Genomic DNA, 20,992 nt, shown 5'->3' with positions numbered 1-20,992 from the left:
GGTGTTGACTCCAGCAGGGCAGAAGTGATGTAAACTTGACGTTGATGTTGAAATAATGACCTTGAGTCATACTTTTGAGTCATGAATTTAAAGTATGATCTTCAGGAGAAGACACCATGGAAAGGTAAGGCCTGTCCACGATGGCTCCATCTTTCTTTCATCGTTTTGAATGATGTGGGCATTTTGTCAAAGTCATAAAAACCGAGGTTGTTCAACAGTTTATAAATTCCAGCTAAGGCAGCCACCTAAAAATAGAAATAAATTATTCTCATCAGCTGAATGCTAACTACGGCACACTGCATCTACATCATGAAACACAATGTTATAACCACACAACTTTAATGTAGGACCTGCCCTATGCTAAAGTAACCATCATTTCTGCATTAAAATGCATGAAAATATGGAAGTACATGTATATATTTACAAACAAAACAAAGGCTAATAACCCCTTCAAAAATTATTGAACTGAATGAAAAATTATATATTTAATAATATGTCTGGCCAAAATCTTTGATAGGCATAAGATATCACAAACTGAGGATTTACTAAACAAGAATTTTAAGAATCTAGAAAAACATTTTGTCAAATTGAAAGTTTTGAAGTTTCTGTTCTATATCTTAGAGTTTTTATGTTTTATCTCTTTTAGGGAAAATAATGAACTTACATAAACAATTTATTTAAAAGTTTAAATGTCTTTGATTACAATGAGATAACCTTATTCAATATAAAGCAAACCTCTTTCATCCACTTGCTAAAAGGACGCTGCCACTGATTCTTCTTGTCGTAGTGTAAATAGGCATTGAAGAGGATGAGGTAAATGTATCGCTCTAGGTAGTCCAGACTTTGACGTTTCAGCACCTGTCTGCTTGCCTCAGTCTTAGCATTCTTTATCTGTGACAGCAACACACAATGCACATGTCAATGTATCAAAATGACAAGGTCATCAGACACAGTTAACCAAGGTCATCAGACACAGTTAAACAAGGTCATCAGACACAGTTAACCAAGGTCATCAGACACAGTTAACCAAGGTCAAGAATCACAAATACAGCACATGTCAATGAAACAAAATGACAAGGTCATCAGACACAGTTAACCAAGGTCATCAGACACAGTTAACCAAGGTCATCAGACACAGTTAACCAAGGTCAAGAATCACAAATATGGCACAGGTCAATGGATCAAAATGTTAAGGTCATCAGACACAGTTAACCAAGGTCATCAGACACTGTTAACCAAGGTCATCAGACAGTTAACCAAGGTCAAGAATCACAAATACAGCACAGGTCAATGGATCACAATGTTAAGGTCATCAGACACAGTTAACCAAGGTCATCAGACACTGTTAACCAAGGTCATCAGACAGTTAACCAAGGTCAAGAATCACAAATACAGCACAGGTCAATGGATCACAATGACAAAGTCATCAGCCACAGTTAACCAGGTCAAGCATCACAAATACAGCACAGTTCAAAGGATCACAATGACAAAGTCATCTGACAGTTAACCAAGGTCAAGAATCACAAATACAGCACAGGTCAATGGATCACAATGACAAAGTCATCAGACACAGTTAACCAGGTCAAGCATCACAAATACAGCACAGGTCAATGGATCACAATGACAAAGTCATCAGACACAGTTAACCAAGGTCATCAGACAGTTAACCAAGGTCAAGAATCACAAATACAGCACAGGTCAATGGATCACAATGACAAAGTCATCAGACACAGTTAACCAGGTCAAGCATCACAAATACAGCACAGGTCAATGGATCACAATGACAAGGTCAATCCGACACTGTTAACCAAGGTCATCAGACAGTTAACCAAGGTCAAGAATCACAAATACAGCACAGGTCAATGGATCACAATGACAAAGTCATCAGACACAGTTAACCAGGTCAAGCATCACAAATACAGCACAGGTCAAAGGATGAAAATGACAAGGTCATCAGACACAGTTAACCAAGGTCAATAATCACAAATAAAACACAGGTCAATGGATGAAAATGACAAGGTCATCAGACACAGTTAACCAAGGTCAAGAATCACAAATAAAGCACAGGTCAATGGATCACAATGACAAGGTCAACCCGACACAGTTAACCAAGATCAAGAATCACAAATAAAGCACAGGTCAATGAATGAAAATGACAAGGTCATCAGACACAGTTAACCAAGGTCAAGAATCACAAATAAAGCACAGGTCAATGGATCACAATGACAAGGTCAACCCGACACAGTTAACCAAAGTCAAGAATCACAAATAAGCACAGGTCAATGGATGAAAATGACAAGGTCATAACAGATAATGTCACATTCACATCACCTTTCCTCATCTTTACAATTTACCTTCTTAACACTCTAACTTAGTCAACAATGTGACATGTCACTTGTCCCTTGCACTCCTACTTTGTTAACAGTGCAATATATAAAATATCCCAATTCTGACCTGGTAAAAAAAGAGACATGTTATCCATCACCATCATAATCTGGTTAACAATTTCCAATGTCATCTGTCCCCAATCTTACCTAGTTAAAAGTTTTATATCTGTTCCCACTCTAACCAGGTCAACAAAGTAACGTGTCACCAGTCTCCACTCTCACTTAGTTAACAATGTGATATGTCACCTGTTCCTACTCTCATGTGTTTGACAATGTGTAATTTCAACTGTCCTTTCTTTAACCTCATTATCAATGTCATATCAACATATGTTCTCTCGATAACCTAGTTAATGATTTAGCATCTTTCCCCTTACCTTATTGTAGATGACAAAAGTGTTTTCCCTCAGATGAAACAAGGTTGTTGACATTGTTTCAAATATTTCATCGAGGATGAAGTCCACTTCTCTCTTGATCTGATGACCATTCGGTAGCAGGCGGATCAGTTTCTGGACAATCTACAGAAGACAAGTTGTCATATTTTTTGTCATAGTAATTAATTTTTTGATGTTTTGGTTTAAAAGCCAACAAACACTTACCGGTAAGTAGAAACCTGTGCCATAGATATAAATATTTTAGTAATTACTGTAAAAGTTTTGCTGCTGCTATTACGAGTTTTTCTTTCTATCGATAACATATCATGTTTATGTTATCAAAGCATCAAAATTAAGTTTCAAAAACATAGATGGTAACTTAACTCTAAAAAATAAACATTATTGCATCTATAATAAATAAATATTTAAAAGCCCAGAAATAGGTAAAGTTAACTGTAGGATAATTATTCTATATATATGACAAATACAGCATCATATATTTGTGATCCTTTGTGTAACTGTAATATTGTGTCAAAAAGTGATAATTATATTTGATCACATTCATATCCCAGAACTTACAATAAAATCTCCTTTAGTGTATTGTGCATTCGGACATGAAACTCTTTCTTGTTCACCAAGGTTAGCTCCCTTGGGGAATCCCTGAAAAAGCAAATTTCGTTTTTAACCTAAAGACTAGTAAATGATATGAAATTTCAGTTCTATTATACAAAAATCTTAAATCATAACAAGTCGTTTGATTACATGATGACAATCAATGAGTGTTTCAGCAGCAGCCTTGAGGGCAAGAGCTGGGAGAGGCATTAGGGAGCTAGCTTAAAGCTACAGGGGCACAGGTCGAGAGATGTGTGAGAAAGGATGGGTCAGTGAAAATACCTACCCTGGGTCAACCTATAGGGTGAATGGTCATACCATTCCATGGGATGGCCTTAGGTGGGGGATGATAGTACTAGCCTAGGTGACTTTCACTTGTAGATGGGAGTCAAGAGCCACAGTACCTACCCTGATATGACAGAGGATAAGTCCAGCTATTGCCATGGCTGTTGTGGTTCGACTTTTGCCAGTCCGACAAAAGAATACAAAGGCTGTGTTGGCACGAGGATCACAGTCATAACCATATTCACACACCATAGACATCAGATCATCAAAATCCTGTTTAACAAACAAACCAGGTATGCTGCCATTACTGCACATTTAACACAAGAAAGTCTACTATGTAGGTAGTAGGCATGTCAAGTATATTTCACAGTGAGAAGAGTTATGTTATGGAAGGTAAAGCATAATTATTTTACATGGAGTATGCATGTTCTACAGCAGGTAGCATATGTAAGGTTTATGATAATAGCATAAGTATGGTTTATGATAATAGCATATGTATGGTTTATGATAATAGCATAGGTATGTTTTACAGGAAGCAGAATATGTATGTTTTACGGTAGGTGGAGTATGTATGTTTTACAGCAAGTAGCATATGTATGGTTTATGATAATAGCATAGGTATGTTTTACAGGAAGCAGAATATGTATGTTTTATGGTAGGTGGAGTATGTATGTTTTACAGTGGGTGGAGTATTTATGTTTTACAGTGGGTGGTGTATCTATGTTTTACAGTGGGTGGAGTATGTATGTTTTACAGTAGGTGGAGTATGTATGTTTTACAGTAGGTGGAGTATGTATGTTTTACAGTAGGTGGAGTATTTATGTTTTACAGTGTTTTACAGTAGGTAGAGTGTTTTATTTATGTTTTACAGTAGGTAGAGTATTTATGTTTTACAGTAGGTAGAGTATTTATGTTTTACAGTAGGTAGAGTATTTATGTTTTACAGTAGGTAGAGTATTTATGTTTTACAGTAGGTAGAGTATTTATGTTTTACAGTAGGTAGAGTATTTATGTTTTACAGTAGGTGGAGTATTTATGTTTTACAGTAGGTGGAGTATTTATGTTTTACAGTGGGTGGAGTATTTATGTTTTACAGTAGGTGGAGTATTTATGTTTTACAGTAGGTAGAGTATTTATGTTTTACAGTAGGTGGAGTATTTATGTTTTACAGTGGGTGGAGTATGTATGTTTTACAGTAGGTGGAGTATGTATGTTTTACAGTAGGTGGTAGTATGTTTTATGTTTTACAGTAGTAGGTGGAGTATGTATGTTTTATATTTATATTTAATGGTAGGTGGAGTATGTAGGTGGAGTATGTATGTTTTACAGTAGGTTGAGTACTTTGTCTTTCATGTTTTTACAGTTAATGGGGTGGAGTATGTATGTTTTACAGTAGGTGGAGTATGTATGTTTTACAGAAGATGGAATTTTTATATTTAATGGTAGGTGGAGTATGTATGTTTTACAGTAGGTTGAGTACTTCTGTCTTACAGTAGATGGAATTTTTATATTTAATGGTAGGTGGAGTATGTATGTTTTACAGTAGGTAGAGTATTTATGTTTTACAGTAGATGGAATTTTTATATTTAATGGTAGGTGGAGTATGTATGTTTTACTGTAGGTTGAGTACTTCTGTCTTACAGTAGATGGAATTTTTATATTTAATGGTAGGTGGAGTATGTTTTAGTCCTTGGGCATATTTCCTTGTATTTTCACCTTCTCCTCTAGAGCTGTATCATATTGCAGTGGTATTCTGTGGTAGACCATGTCTAGGGTCTGTAACTTCTGCTGGTCAGCCAGTTCTGAAGGGGTTAGTATGCTGGAGAACTCTTTCTGGACTGGGGACTCAGAGATGTCGTTGTACACCTAGTCAGAAAAATAAAACTTTCAGATATTGACTCTGGGTGAATTTCTCCAACAACAAAAACATCATACATTGACTAAAGTCTAAATATATCATCAAGAAAACCTGCAGACATTGACTCTCAATGGATCATCAATAAAACACACACACATTGACTTAAGTCTAAAGATATCATCCATTACAACACATACAGACTTCGATATTTACATGAAATTCTTGGATTACTAGAATGAAGTGTTAATTAATTGCAAATGTTGATCACTGTTGTTTTATATATAATTCAAAATCCTGAAATAATATTGGAAGCGGAGTGTCAGAACATTGTAAGGATACTGAACGTTTTGTTGATTTTGTGATTATCATAACTTCATAAAAGGTACAAACAACCATTAAACACCTGGTGTAGTATATTACACATGTCATGAAGGCCAGACAGTATCGTCAGTTATAATCAATCTGACATTCAGTCTAATAAGTCGTCTGTCTGAAGTTGTGACTTTAATCATTAATGAAAACAAATATGTAAATACATTGTATTACAATTTGATTTTCTCTGAAGATTTTGAATAAGATGGTTCATGTGACTGTAAAGTCATGTCCTGTTTTGGCTTTTCTTTCAAACAAAAAAAGAAGAAAATTGTTTATAAAAAACTGAATTTTTTTCACTGTTGTACACCAGTATGTAAACAATACAACATATGTTGGAAAGTTATAATATTGACTTTAGAACAAGTTTGAACATGTGTATATGAAAAAAGAAATGATTTAGGTACATGTAGGTGTGTCTTATGATAGATAAATCGAAGCTCACTGCTATTGTGTCTATGTCCAGAGGGAGTTAAAATTCAGATGACTAAATACATTATTGTATCCTTTTAGAAGTACTAAAAGACAAATTTAGGAAACTTGTTGACAAAGCCCTTCAAACTCCAGTATCTTTTTAATACTAGATACTAGTAGCATTTATCTTAATTGTACATACAAGTATTGATTAAGTTTAAACGACCTGAAATTAACTTACCAGTACACTGTTTCCTGAATTCTTTATCTCTTTCTTCAGACTCTCTTCAGTGGTCTAAAACACAAGAGATATTCATAAATAACTACATATACACATATATATGGGTGAAAAATATTTGATAAGGCATTTTGTTAACAACAGATAGGTGTATGTATAGGTAGATAGTTAATGACATATATACAGGAAGTTGTATCTTTGTTGTTTTATACTTAAACATGCCTACACTGTACAGTACATGACAATTAACACATGTTGTATCAAAGCTGTCTCCCTTACACTGTAACACAATTTGCCATTAAGCTTAGTCTGCAGTTAAAACAATGAAAACCCATAATAAAAAGAACTGTGTCAATTTATATGAAATTAATGGTACAAACCAGTCAGTCAGTATCAGAAAAACCCTGATGTCTTGTTATTATAGATCAAACCAGAACTTTATTCAATATAGATCAAACCCTGACCTTTGTCATTATAGATTAAACCCTGACCTCTTGTCATTATAGTTCAAACCCTGGCCTCTTGTCATTTTAGATCAAACAAGAACTTTATTCATTATACATCAAACCCTGACCTCTTGTCATTATAGTTCAAACCCTGGCCTCTTGTCATTTTAGATCAAACAAGAACTTTATTCATTATACATCAAACCCTGACCTATTGTCATTATAGATCATACCCTGACCTTTGTCAATATAGATCAAACCCTGACCTCTTATCATTATAGATCAAACCTTGACCTTTGTCATTATAGATCAAACCCTGACCTTTGTCATTATAGATCATACCCTGACCTTTGTCAATATAGATCAAACCCTGACCTTTGTCATTACAGATCATACCCTGACCTTTGTCAATATAGATCATACCCTGACCTCTTGTCATTATAGATCCAACCTTGACCTCTTGTCATTATAGATCAAACCCTGACCTTTGTCATTATAGATCATACCCTAACCTTTGTCATTATAGATCCAACACTGACCTTTGTCATTATAGATCAAACCCTGACCTTTGTCACTATAGATCATACCCTGACCTCTTGTCATTATAGATCCAACATCTTGACCTCTTGTCATTATAGATCAAACCTTGACCTCTTGTCATTATAGATCAAACCTTGACCTCTTGTCATTATGAATCAAACTCTGCTTTTTTTCAGTATAAAAGTCACACCCTGACCATGTCAGATACATTCGTATCATATGTAACTGTAACTTATCACCTCCAGTTCCTGACGGGACATGTATGGATGTGTGATTGGATCCTCCAGACAAGAAGCATGGCGAACACTGTACGTGGCACCATCACATTCCAGAGTGCAGTCATTTCGCAAGTTAATCATGGCGAGGAATGTGTGTCCAGCCTTTTTACTCAGTAGATGGTTAGAGACCTTTGTGACACCCTGACGCAGAAAAAACATATATATGTAATCAGTTACATAGATGTCATTTACAAGTAAGTGATATCCTATTCATACTCTAGGATGGATACAAAGAGATTCCCTTGTCACAACACTTGTATGATGCCACAGCAATGATGCAACAACGTCACATAAACAATTCAATGACATCACATCAACAATTCAATGATGTCACATCAACAATTCAATGACATCACATCAACAATTCAATGATGTCACTCCAACAATTCAATGACGTCACATCAACAATTCAATGACGTCACATCAACAATTCAATGACTTCACATCAACAATTCAATGATGTCACATCAACAATTCAATGACATCACATCAACAATTCAATGACGTCACATCAACAATTCAATGATGTCACACCAACAATTCAATGACATCACATCAACAATTCAATGACTTCACATCAACAATTCAATGACATCACATCAACAATTCAATGACGTCACATCAACAATTAAATGATGTCACACCAACAATTCAATAATGTCACATCAACAATTCAATGATGTCACACCAACAATTCAATGACGTCACATCAACAATTCAATGATGTCACATCAACAATTCAATGACGTCACATCAACAATTCAATGACGTCACACCAACAATTCAATGATGCCACATCAACAATTCAATGACGTCACATCAACAATTCAATGACGTCACATCAACAATTCAATGACGTCACATCAACAATTCAATGATGTCACACCAACAATTCAATAATGTCACATCAACAATTCAATGATATCACACCAACAATTCAATGACGTCACACCAACAATTCAATGACATCACATCAACAATTCAATGATGTCACACCAACAATTCAATGATGTCACACCAACAATTCAATGACATCACATCAACAATTCAATGATGTAACATCTTCAATTCAATGACCTGGGCCTGACTTTTTCCACTACAATCACCGAGTAAAAGCCACTTGAAGCTATACAGAGAAGAAGGAGGTTTATTTGTCAATCACCCATTTGTTCTAGTAATCAACTAACTCACAAAAACACTGGGACAATCATATTAGTGGGAACAATTAGGAACAAATTCTACAAATATACTAGTAATGGATCCCACAAATATTGTGTAACCCTGGTAAATACAAACTGCCTTCACGATCACAGAACTCCAACACTGCTATATCAGTCCTGTTCCACAAAGCTTTACCTGCCTGGAACCTCTCCCCAAGTTTGAGTTCAATATGTTTTGTCTCTAACAAGGCGGGCAGATAGGGGAACTCCTATTGCTGTTCCACTCGACCTTAAACCTGTCATGAAAATTCAGACTGTTCCTAACGATCTAAGTGGCTACCTATAATGAGGTAAGAGAAGCATTTAGGAGGTCATTTTGCAAAGCTGTGGCAGTCTGGAACCTGTGACACTTTGCCTATTTGAGAAAAAATCAGTCTTGTCACTGTGCTGTATCCTTTCAATGACCTCTACCATGATGTCTGGAAGGGATTTTCTTAGGCTGTAAACGATTCCACATTCTTGACACCACACTTACAGACAGCCAAAGATCTGCTTCAACCTGACAGAGAGACAAGCCAGCTTCTGATGCCTCTAACTCGTTTCAACATCATTTAACCATTGATATTTGTGCCATATTTAAACAAGAATATGCATAAAAATTGATTTCCTTAACAATCTGAGTATCGTCCTCAGTGTATGTAGCTTAGCTTTTGTGTACACAAACTTTTGGTTGGCTGAATGCATCCACATAGGATGATTTGAAGGGCTAACATATTTACTCAAAAATAGAAGGTAAGACAATGATGTCCTTACTGACAACTAAATTTCTCTTTCAAATATAGCTGATCCTTAGCAACATGTATGGTAGTATATATTAGCTTCATTTGTAACCAGAAGACTGTAGTCCTATTCATTGATATCAAGAGACATATAAAAAATTTCATTCCTTAAGTTTTCCCTTAAACATTTCTGGAAAAATATTAAACTAATTTCACCTACCATGCCTCAAGTAGCTGCCCACAGAAAGATTTATAAGGGGTATTAACTCTTACAATTCTGCATGAAATTGACAAATGAGGATGAATTGACAACAGAATAAACATTTTGGATTAGTATGAAGGAAATGAATGAAATTTCAATCCTTTTATTCAGACATGAAATCTAGTGGATGAAAAGATTGATAGACAGACACACAACGTGAAAAATCAAATTTTGTCTCAATAAAAAATGACAATCCATTTAAATATTTCTGCAATAATTTTTTCTAATTGTTAAACTTTAAAACAAATCACCAATATTTTGTATTTATCAATGCTTCAGTTAACAACAATCATTATGTCTACAAGAAATTCAGAGACATCTTGGTGCCTACCATTGTATGATCTACATTCCTTAATCAAATGGATCATTTTCCTACTTTCCCATTGGTCCACAAATCAAATATGCCCAGCCAAGGGGGAACTGAACCTACATATGGCAGCCTGCATATTGGCCATTTTATTCTTCAAATCAATTCCAAAACAGACAATACACAACTTAGGACCACCAGAGACCTACAGATAAAATCTAAAAGTGATAAATCAAGTACTTATAGAAAAAGCGATAAAAAAATTAGAAATGTCAAAATCCAATATGGCTGTTTGTCATCCATTTGGTTTTTCCAATCACTCCCAAAATGGACAGTGCACAACTGGGGACCAATCAATCTACATCATGTACATATGAAATTTGAGAGTGATCCATATGATACCAACAAAGAAATGGTGATACCAAGAAAGTTTAGGGATCAATGAACAGATGAACAGACAACAGAGTCCGAGACATGAAAAGCAATTTGAGGAGCCCACCATCAGACAATATTGACTGGCCTATTGAGATACATTATAATGTTTATAAAGAATCTGGTAGTCAATGGTTTAATGAAGTATCTGATTAGCTGAACAGTTTTTAGAACCAATCTTTAACAATACTGAAATTTACACTGACATCAAACATTACTTACATCCCTGGCAGGCTGGGCCATGCCATACACCGACATGCCACTTATGTTGATCTTCCTAAAGTTAGATACCCTTAAATCACTCTGTGTGCTCAGGAGGTCTAGTCCCACATAGTCATCTGCTACCTGTACACAGAGATCATAATACATGACCATATAGTATATAAATACATACATGAAGGTTTTTTCTCCCAACACAGGACAATATATTCTCACCCTGCACTATATCACATTCAAATGAAACTGATGCATCTACACTTCTATTACCTTGAAAATAGTTAGAATAAGACATATGTATTTACCAGGTACTGAATCCCCTTGAAGATGAGATCAGTAGGGGCCAGACAGGTGGGGTCACAGATAGTCCCCATCAACCTTGTCAGTTCTGGCTGTTGCTGCATCCATTGTGTGAAGTCTGATGTAAACCATACTGGATACTGTAAAAAAGCAGGGTTAATGTCATAATGATACTGATAACAGACAACGCAAGGTAACAATGGATATTGTCACAAAACAAGGTCAAGGTCATAGTGATACTGTTAAAACAAAACAGGGTTAATGTCATAATGATACTGATAACAGACAAAGCAAGGTAACAATGGATATTGTCACAAAACAAGATCAAGGTCATAGTGATACTGATAAAAGATAATGTTAAGGTCACAACGATACTGCCATTAGAAAAGGCAAGGTCACAGTGCAGATTGTCACTAAAGGAGTCAAGGTCATGAATGATAAAGATGAAAGACAATAATAAGATCACAGTGGATACTGTCAAAGACAAAGGCAAGGTCACACTGAATATCCATCTGCTCAGTTTCAACAATATAGATACTTATCTGTTCAATTTTAACAATACAGATATTTATCTGTCTAGCGTATACAATATAGATTTTACCTGTTCAGTGTATATAATATAGATTTTACCAGTGTATACAATATAGATTTTACCTGTTCAGTGTTAACATTAAGGATACTAACCTGTTCTGTAAGGTATGCATTAAACACGATGAGGAACACATAGCGCTCTAGGTAGTCACAACATTGCCTGTACAATGTCTCTTTGGCACTTTTATTCTGTAACAATAATTCATTTATCATTTAAAGAGGAAGTTCACATTTGGTTGAATGAGACAATCTTGTTAGTCTTCAATTCCTCAGCTCAATAATCTAGGACAAGTGTAGAAGCAGTGGTTGAAATCACCTCTTTAAGACATTATGCCTGGACCACTTACAACAGAGGGAAACAGACACTGAAATCTGCTTATGGCATTATCCAGGGATCAGTGTAGGGATACATACTGAAATCTATCCAATCTTATACTTCTAGACAAGGTTAGGAACAAAAAATAAATTCATTCCAACCTGATATACATGGACTAGTGTAAGAACAGACATTGAAATATTTATATAAGGAACAGTGTAGGAACAGACATTGAAATATTTAAGAACTGACAATGAAATATTTATATAAGGAACAGTATAGGAACAGACATTGAAATCTTTATATAAGGAACAGTGTAGGAACAGACATTGAAATCTTTATATAAGGAACAGTGTAGGAACTGACAATGAAATATTTATATAAGGAACAGTGTAGGAACAGACATTGAAATCTTTATATAAGGAACAGTGTAGGAACAGACATTGAAATCTTTATATTTGGACCAGTGTAAGAACAGACATTGAAATCTTTATACTTGGACCAGTGTAGGAACAAAAGCTGCCATGTATGACTTGTGACCAGTGTAGGAACAAAAGCTGCCATGTATGACTTGTGACCAGTGTAGGAACAAAAGCTGCCATGTATGACTTGTGACCAGTGTAAGAACAAAAGCTGCCATGTATGACTTGTGACCAGTGTAGGAACAAAAGCTTCCAAGTATGACTTGTGACCAGTGTAAGAACAAAAGCTGCCATGTATGACTTGTGACCAGACATGAACTCTATACAACCAGTACATTTGGGTACAAGTATTAGATGCAATTTGTTGAGGAGAAACCATTAAATCTGTGTGATCATTCTGCTTGGTGACAGGAGCTATCTACTATATATAAGTGGTTTGACACCATTCTGACAGACTCTGTAGCACGATGTACTCCTATCATATTCCATTGTCAGCAGACCTCTATAAAGTACCATCAGCCAGAGTACAGGGAGAGGCTAGAACACACTGAATACATGAGATCCATTCTGTTATAATCAAGTTGGTGAAGAGAATTTTTGTTTACCCTTAAAAGATAACAAACTGGTTAGATTAGATGTTTAATGTTACTCATTATCTGTTACTGTAGACAAATGGTAACTATGTGTTACTAAAGATACGGTATAACTATGTGTTACTATGGAAACAGTATAACTATGTGTTACTAAAGATAAAGTATAACTATGTGTTACTAAAGATAAAGTATAACTATGTGTTACTAAAGATACAATATAACTATGTGTTACTAAAGATACAATATAACTATGTGTTACAAAAGATACATTTTAACTATGTGTTACTATGGAAACAGTATAACTAAGTGTTACTAAAGATACAGTATAGCTATGTATTACTAAAGATACATTTTAACTATGTGTTATTGAGATACAGTATGATCAGTGTTACAGATAGAATATTGTGGTAAGACAAAGCTGAAGTATCCTACATGTGATATACAATCAATACCTACAGCAGACTTGTGTAGATTCTCTGCCATTGGGTATACACATTATTGAACCTATTTCAACACCAGTATGACAGTTGCTACCATGTGATAACTCAGTTATGGTAAGTACAACCTGTCGATGCTCCTCTGATAAAGAAACTCAGTATTAAATGTCAACCTGAATTACTGAATGTTCCCAGGATATTTATTTCTATTATGACAGACATTTGTTGTGTTCTCCACTCCACAATTTGTGTTTCCTATAGACAAAACCTATAACACCTATAACAGAGAGCCATACTGACACTATAATGTGTAGTAAAACTCCACACCTACATTACCAACACCTATAACAGAGAGCCATACTGACACTATAATGTGTAGTAAAACTCCACACCAACACTCCCAACACCTATAACAGAGAGCCATACTGACACTATAATGTGTAGTAAAACTCCACACCAACACTCCCAACACCTATAACAGAGAGCCATACTGACACTATAATGTGTAGTAAAACTCCACACCAACACTCCAACACCTATAACAGAGAGCCATACTGACACTATAATGTGTAGTAAAACTCCACACCAACACTCCCAACACCTATAACAGAGAGCCATACTGACACTATAATGTGTAGTAAAACTCCACACCAACACTCCCAACACCTATAACAGAGAGCCATACTGACACTATAATGTGTAGTAAAACTCCACACCAACACTCCCAACACCTATAACAGAGAGCCATACTGTCACTATAATGTGTAGTAAAACTCCACACCAACACCTATAACAGAGAGCCATACTGACACTATAATGTGTAGTAAAACTCCACACCAACACTCCCAACACCTATAACAGAGAGCCATACTGACACTATAATGTGTAGTAAAACTCCACACCAACACTCCCAACACCTATAACAGAGAGCCATACTGACACTATAATGTGTAGTAAAACTCCACACCAACACTCCCAACACCTATAACAGAGAGCCATACTGACACTATAATGTGTAGTAAAACACCACACCAACACTCCCAACACCTATAACAGAGAGCCATACTGACACTATAATGTGTAGTAAAACTCCACACCAACACTCCCAACACCTATAACAGAGAGCCATACTGTGTACACACCAACACTATAATGTGTAGTAAAACTCCACACCTATACAGAGAGCTCCCAACACACCTATAACAGAGAGCCATACTGACACTATAATGTGTAGTAAAACTCCACACCAACACTCCCAACACCTATAACAGAGAGCCATACTGACACTATAATGTGTAGTAAAACTCCACACCAACACTCCCAACACCTATAACAGAGAGCCATACTGACACTATAATGTGTAGTAAAACTCCACACCAACACTCCCAACACCTATAACAGAGAGCCATACTGACACTATAATGTGTAGTAAAACTCCACACCAACACTCCCAACACCTATAACAGAGAGCCATACTGACACTATAATGTGTAGTAAAACTCCACACCTACATTACCAACACCTATAACAGAGAGCCATACTGACACTATAATGTGTAGTAAAACTCCACACCAACACCTATAACAGAGAGACATACTGACACTATAATGTGTAGTAAAACTCCACACCAACACTCCCAACACCTATAACAGAGAGCCATACTGACACTATAATGTGTAGTAAAACTCCACACCAACACTCCCAACACCTATAACAGAGAGCCATACTGACACTATAATGTGTAGTAAAACTCCACACCAACACTCCCAACACCTATAACAGAGAGCCATACTGACACTATAATGTGTAGTAAAACTCCACACCAACACTCCCAACACCTATAACAGAGAGCCATACTGACACTATAATGTGTAGTAAAACTCCAGACCAACACCAACACTTCTGACACTATAATGTGTAGTAAAACACACCTATAACAGAGAGCCATACTGACACTATAATGTGTAGTAAAACTCCACACCAACACTCCCAACACCTATAACAGAGAGCCATACTGACACTATAATGTGTAGTAAAACTCCACACCTACATTACCAACACCTATAACAGAGAGCCATACTGACACTATAATGTGTAGTAAAACTCCACACCAACACTCCCAACACCTATAACAGAGAGCCATACTGTCACTATAATGTGTAGTAAAACTCCACACCAACACCTATAACAGAGAGCCATACTGACACTATAATGTGTAGTAAAACTCCACACCTACATTACCAACACCTATAACAGAGAGCCATACTGACACTATAATGTGTAGTAAAACTCCACACCTACATTACCAACACCTATAACAGAGAGCCATACTGACACTATAATGTGTAGTAAAACTCCACACCAACATTACCAACACCTATAACAGAGAGCCATACTGACACTATAATGTGTAGTAAAACTCCACACCAACATTACCAACACCTATAACAGAGAGCCATACTGACACTATAATGTGTAGTAAAACTCCACACCAACACCTATAACAGAGAGCCATACTGACACTATAATGTGTAGTAAAACTCCACACCTACATTACCAACACCTATAACAGAGAGCCATACTGACACTATAATGTGTAGTAAAACTCCACACCAACATTACCAACACCTATAACAGAGAGCCATACTGACACTATAATGTGTAGTAAAACTCCACACCAACACTCCCAACACCTGCTGTTGGAGCTATTTTGTTGTTATGGCATTGTCAATGAATCCAAAATGGCAGTTCAATTTGCTGGTATTCTCATGATTTGTATAAGATAGTTTCTCTTTTGAAAGTTTTATAAAAAATAACTGTTGCTATCAAATGTAAATATTAAGATCCTTAACTATTTTCTGTATTTGCATATGCATCAAAGTGCATTTACAGTTTTTACATAAATATTACAAAATCTTTACTTGGTGTGTATCAAATAGTTATCCCAATGTACATAAATATTCTTCTATTTACATACAGACAATAAAAACAGTATATGACAACAGTATATAATGACAACAAAATAAAGTAAAAAGATTGGCCTTCATCTATTGTGACTTAAATACAAAAGACTAATAACCAATTTCTTTGTAAAGCTTGCAATTAAACTACTTACATCAAGTACATAGTCAGTTTTGATGCCTTCCAACGTATGTTTGCTGTGTAGGATTTCAGAACGCAGATTATACAGCTCTGAGCAAGCATCAATGGCAGCATCAACCTAAAATTAAACATAATGTGGGTAAGGTTATGTAATAACAGGTACAAAGACAGGTGATATCAGGTGACTAGACAGGTAGTAACAGGTCAATGTAGACAGGTGATAACAGGTCACTGTAGACAGGTGATACAGGTATACAGACAGGTGATAACAGGTCAATGTAGACAGGTGATACAGGTATACAGACAGGTGATACAGGTATACAGACAGGTGATAACAGGTCAATGCAGACAGGTGATACAGGTATACAAACAGGTGATACAGGTATACAGACAGGTGATAACAGGTCAATGTAGACAGGTGATAACAGATCAATGTAGACAAGTTATATGTCACTTGTTATAGACAGGTGATAGCAGGTCACTGTAGACAGTTTATAACATATCACTGTAGACAAGTTATAGGTCACTTGTTATAGACAGGTGATAACAGGTCACTGTAGACAGGTTATGCAAGTACACAAACAAGTTATGCAGGTCATTGTAGCCAGGTGAAAGCAGGTCATTTTAGACAGTAGATAACAGGTCACTGTAGACAGATCATATAGGTATAAAACAAATGATAATACTGGTCAGTAAACAGGTGATAACAGTAGGTGATACCAGGTCTGTATGATGACCAACACCAATTGTAAAAATAAATAAAATCTGTTAAGGATTAATGAGATATTCCTGCAGCTACTTTTGGTATCTGAAATTCTCAAGTGTCTACTGTTATCATAACTTAATATCAAGTAAAAAGAAATGAAATCACAAGTTTTCCACTTTATTGCTAGATGCTTTATCCACTTCAGTATAGTGGTATGATAATGATTTTTATAAAACTATGTATGTACTCTCACAACAAACAATTCCATACTGTCACTGTAGTTTGAAACAGTATATAGGTACAGTAGGGAAGAGTGATTTTATAATGACTTCAGAGAAAAATCTACATGGATAGGATTGTGTGTCATGTGTGTCACAACCAATTTACACTAGTCACACATGATATGTAGATAAAGGGATTCACTTTAATCTGATTTTACTGACCAGATAAAACAACTCATCAGATGTCGTGATAGCTGTCAAAACACTTGCAACACTAAATTGACTACAAGCTGAGCAGCTGATGAAAGTGTTAACTACAAATTACTTTGTAGTATAGAAGTTTGACCTCCACAGAGCATTTGTATCACAAATGGAATGTTATGACCAGCTGTTAAAAAACCTACTACTCACCTTTAACTTGCTGGTCAATCCTCAAACTATGACAATTGACCATTATAAATTAACAGATGCAATACAATTAGTTTTTGTGTGTTTTTTTTAAAAATTATTTCATAAATACTTAGTTTTTTGTGGATAGTTATAGCTCAATAGATCTACTTACAATGTATGCTAATTTCAGTAGTTCATGACATATGAATTTGTGGATTAAGACTGACCAGAAAATCAACAACAACAAAAAAAAAACCAACAAAAATTGATAATTTTACAGTAACTTATTTCAGTTTTAAAATGAATGTTAAACAAAATCTTACTAACATTGTATTTTTTCATAATCTTGTTTGAAATTTTATTTGATAATTGAGCCATCTTACCTATAAAGTAGATGAAGGTTATATATAACAAAACAATTTTTACATTCTGTCCTTGGTAACTATAGACAAAATATCCAGGTATTAGTCATAGGGTTATTAGCTCTCATGAGAAAGTCCATACAAATAAACAAAAGTACAAATAAACAAAACAATTAATGTTAGACACCTAGATACCACTGTAATTATTAGAGTTCATGGCTACACGTTTAACTAAAACAATATGATGGTACTGATTCATTTTGTCTTACAACCTACAGAGAATCCATTAAAGTTCTGTTATATAAAAATTAACTATTTTGTATATAAAACAGGGTAGAGTTTCAATATCAGATAATCATATATGATTACACTTCTGTAAAAATAATTCAGTTGCTGTGATAATTCAGGAAAGCAAATATTTTCAGAAATTATGACATCAGTATGAAGTGTTAATATAACACACCTGATTTCTAATAGTCTGACCATTGGGCAGAAGTTTGACCAATCGCTGTACAGCACGGAAGTCTCCCTTGTCTTGTGAGGCCTTCTGGGAATGCTTCCCCCTACAATGATACTGTATGTTTTTAACATTGATACACAAAGGTTTGCAATACACAAGTTTCACTAAATCTAGAAATCAAACATTTACAAAACTGATGTGCATACAAAGTATGTCTGGTTTAGATGAAACAAATTTGTATAATGTATTAAGATTGGAATTTTAGACACTTTACATATCATTTTAGATATAAGTATTATGTTTATCTAACCCTCACAACACTACACATTTAAGTTAGCCACTGGTCAAATATCATATCACTACTATTTAAGTTTTAAAGCAGAAGTTTTGGAAAAAAATTGATGGAGAATTGCGACAGTAAGTACCAAAACTTGTATAGACACTAAAAGTGGTCTCCACGCCTCAATAACTTACCTGGATTTTTAACAAATTTAGAATATACCTGTACAAAGTATATAATATGAGAGTTATAGCAACAGGCCAAGTCTTCAAACCCATGCAAAACCTGAGAGGTATCATGGTACTGGAGAACTTTTATCCATTTCTGTTCAACCAAAAATGGCAAAAGAGTCGAAAATCTAATGGCTCAACCTACACCAAAAGACACTCCACCCCTGGTTAGTAGTCCTTTAGGAGAAGAATTTTAAGTGTTACAATTACTCCCCTTTGTGGATCTGCCCCTCATTTTTGCCCAAAGGGTAACTCCTTTATGCAACATTTAAAAATCTTGTTCTTCTTTTGTTAAATGTTAAAATTGGTTAGATACACTAAGTGCTTTAGAACAAGCAGTGCCTTGGAGGTGAAGACACTACCATTTTCCCTTCTGGCCTCTGTTTATTTACCTTGAGAGTAGAGTGTGCATCATGGTTAATGATATATCTGTTTCTAACCGTGCATATACACGGCTTTAGTCCCAGAAAGAGTATTGGTTCTATAAGTATGAACTTGTGACAGATGGTTGATACAAGCTTTCTTTAGACAGCACCTCTCCTGATCTATCAATAGGCGAGCTCATGTTTGTTTATAATATATAGATTACACACCTGGTCTCATGGGGGAATCCAGTCTTGTGCGCAGCCATGAGGCAGCCCATGACCATGGCGATGGTGGAGCGTCCTGTACCTGTCTGACAGGTAAACAGCATGGCTGGTTTATAGAGAGAAGACTTCTCCAAATACTTACTGGATTGCTGTAATCAGATAGTTGTAATACAGAGAGATATAATGTGTTACTTAGTAACAATATTATACAAAAAGTTAGTGAAAGGCTATTTTGGGTTGGGAAATTTGCATCAATATATCATGGTATTTAAAGTGTCCAAAACTGAAATTTACTGGTAATGTATAAAGATATACTGTAGTATTATCACAACTATACAGCTGAAAATTTCAAAACACTATGGGGTTTTAACCTATTCTGAAAGAATGTACAGTTACATAGGCATAGAGTTGTATGAACAGTCTATATAAGTCTACAGGTGTATTAGTGAATATTATAAACTAGATTAATTATGCAATTTCAACGTGTAACATTTTTTTGCAGTGACTTCAATTTGGGATTTACATCATAAATCTGTATGTATATAGGACCAGTTTTCAGTTCCATCTGTCAATTTTAGTGCAAGTCACCAACTTCCAGATTATTAATGACTGATTGCATACTATGTGTAGAGTTGTACAAGGTAGTATTTTACCACATATGGCTAATTGTTTTTGCAAAAGTTGAGTTATGTTCACTTTTTGTTTTCACATGCATGCCTTTTCTTATTGAGGTGGCATTTATACCAAGTAAGCATGATTTTGTGAGTTAGTTTAACCAGAGTCCTGTCAAGTCCAGCCTAACTTTACCATAATTATGTCACTTGAAGATTTTAATTAGGAAAAAATCAATGAATGTGAAGGGACAATGTTCTATGTAACAAAATCCAGATAATTTTACACTGGACAAGTAAAAATCTATTGTTTAATAGAAATTATCATTCATATATCATAAACCCAAGTTTACATGTAAAAAGCCTACTGTTCATGTGATTGAAGCCATTTCACAGCAATTAATTTTCATGAATTTTAATCACC

General features: G+C 35.4%; 1 protein-coding gene across 1 annotated transcript in view; it reads right to left on the bottom strand.

Annotated features, from left to right (window-relative positions):
- Positions 1-23: 23 nt before the first annotated feature.
- The window catches only part of LOC132564317 (paladin-like), a 35,704-nt gene continuing 14,735 nt past the window's right edge, over positions 24-20,992 (bottom strand). The window contains exons 6-19 of the mRNA XM_060228985.1: positions 19,961-20,106; positions 18,861-18,960; positions 16,732-16,836; positions 11,942-12,037; positions 11,263-11,397; positions 10,964-11,086; positions 7,763-7,942; positions 6,541-6,594; positions 5,372-5,521; positions 3,779-3,928; positions 3,338-3,418; positions 2,762-2,902; positions 736-891; positions 24-245 (exon numbers count right to left, since the gene is read on the bottom strand). Coding sequence (XP_060084968.1) covers positions 102-245; positions 736-891; positions 2,762-2,902; positions 3,338-3,418; positions 3,779-3,928; positions 5,372-5,521; positions 6,541-6,594; positions 7,763-7,942; positions 10,964-11,086; positions 11,263-11,397; positions 11,942-12,037; positions 16,732-16,836; positions 18,861-18,960; positions 19,961-20,106 — 1,761 coding nt within the window. The 3' untranslated portion in view covers positions 24-101. The remainder of the gene's footprint in view (positions 246-735; positions 892-2,761; positions 2,903-3,337; positions 3,419-3,778; positions 3,929-5,371; positions 5,522-6,540; positions 6,595-7,762; positions 7,943-10,963; positions 11,087-11,262; positions 11,398-11,941; positions 12,038-16,731; positions 16,837-18,860; positions 18,961-19,960; positions 20,107-20,992) is intronic.

The sequence above is a fragment of the Ylistrum balloti genome, unplaced genomic scaffold (genome assembly GCF_031769215.1).
Source record: "Ylistrum balloti isolate Yb309-2 unplaced genomic scaffold, AGI_CSIRO_Ybal_v1 Utg372168, whole genome shotgun sequence".
Classification (NCBI taxonomy): domain Eukaryota; kingdom Metazoa; phylum Mollusca; class Bivalvia; order Pectinida; family Pectinidae; genus Ylistrum; species Ylistrum balloti.
The sequence above is the reverse complement of the archived record's forward strand: the minus strand, read 5'-3'. Positions and strand labels throughout refer to the sequence as shown.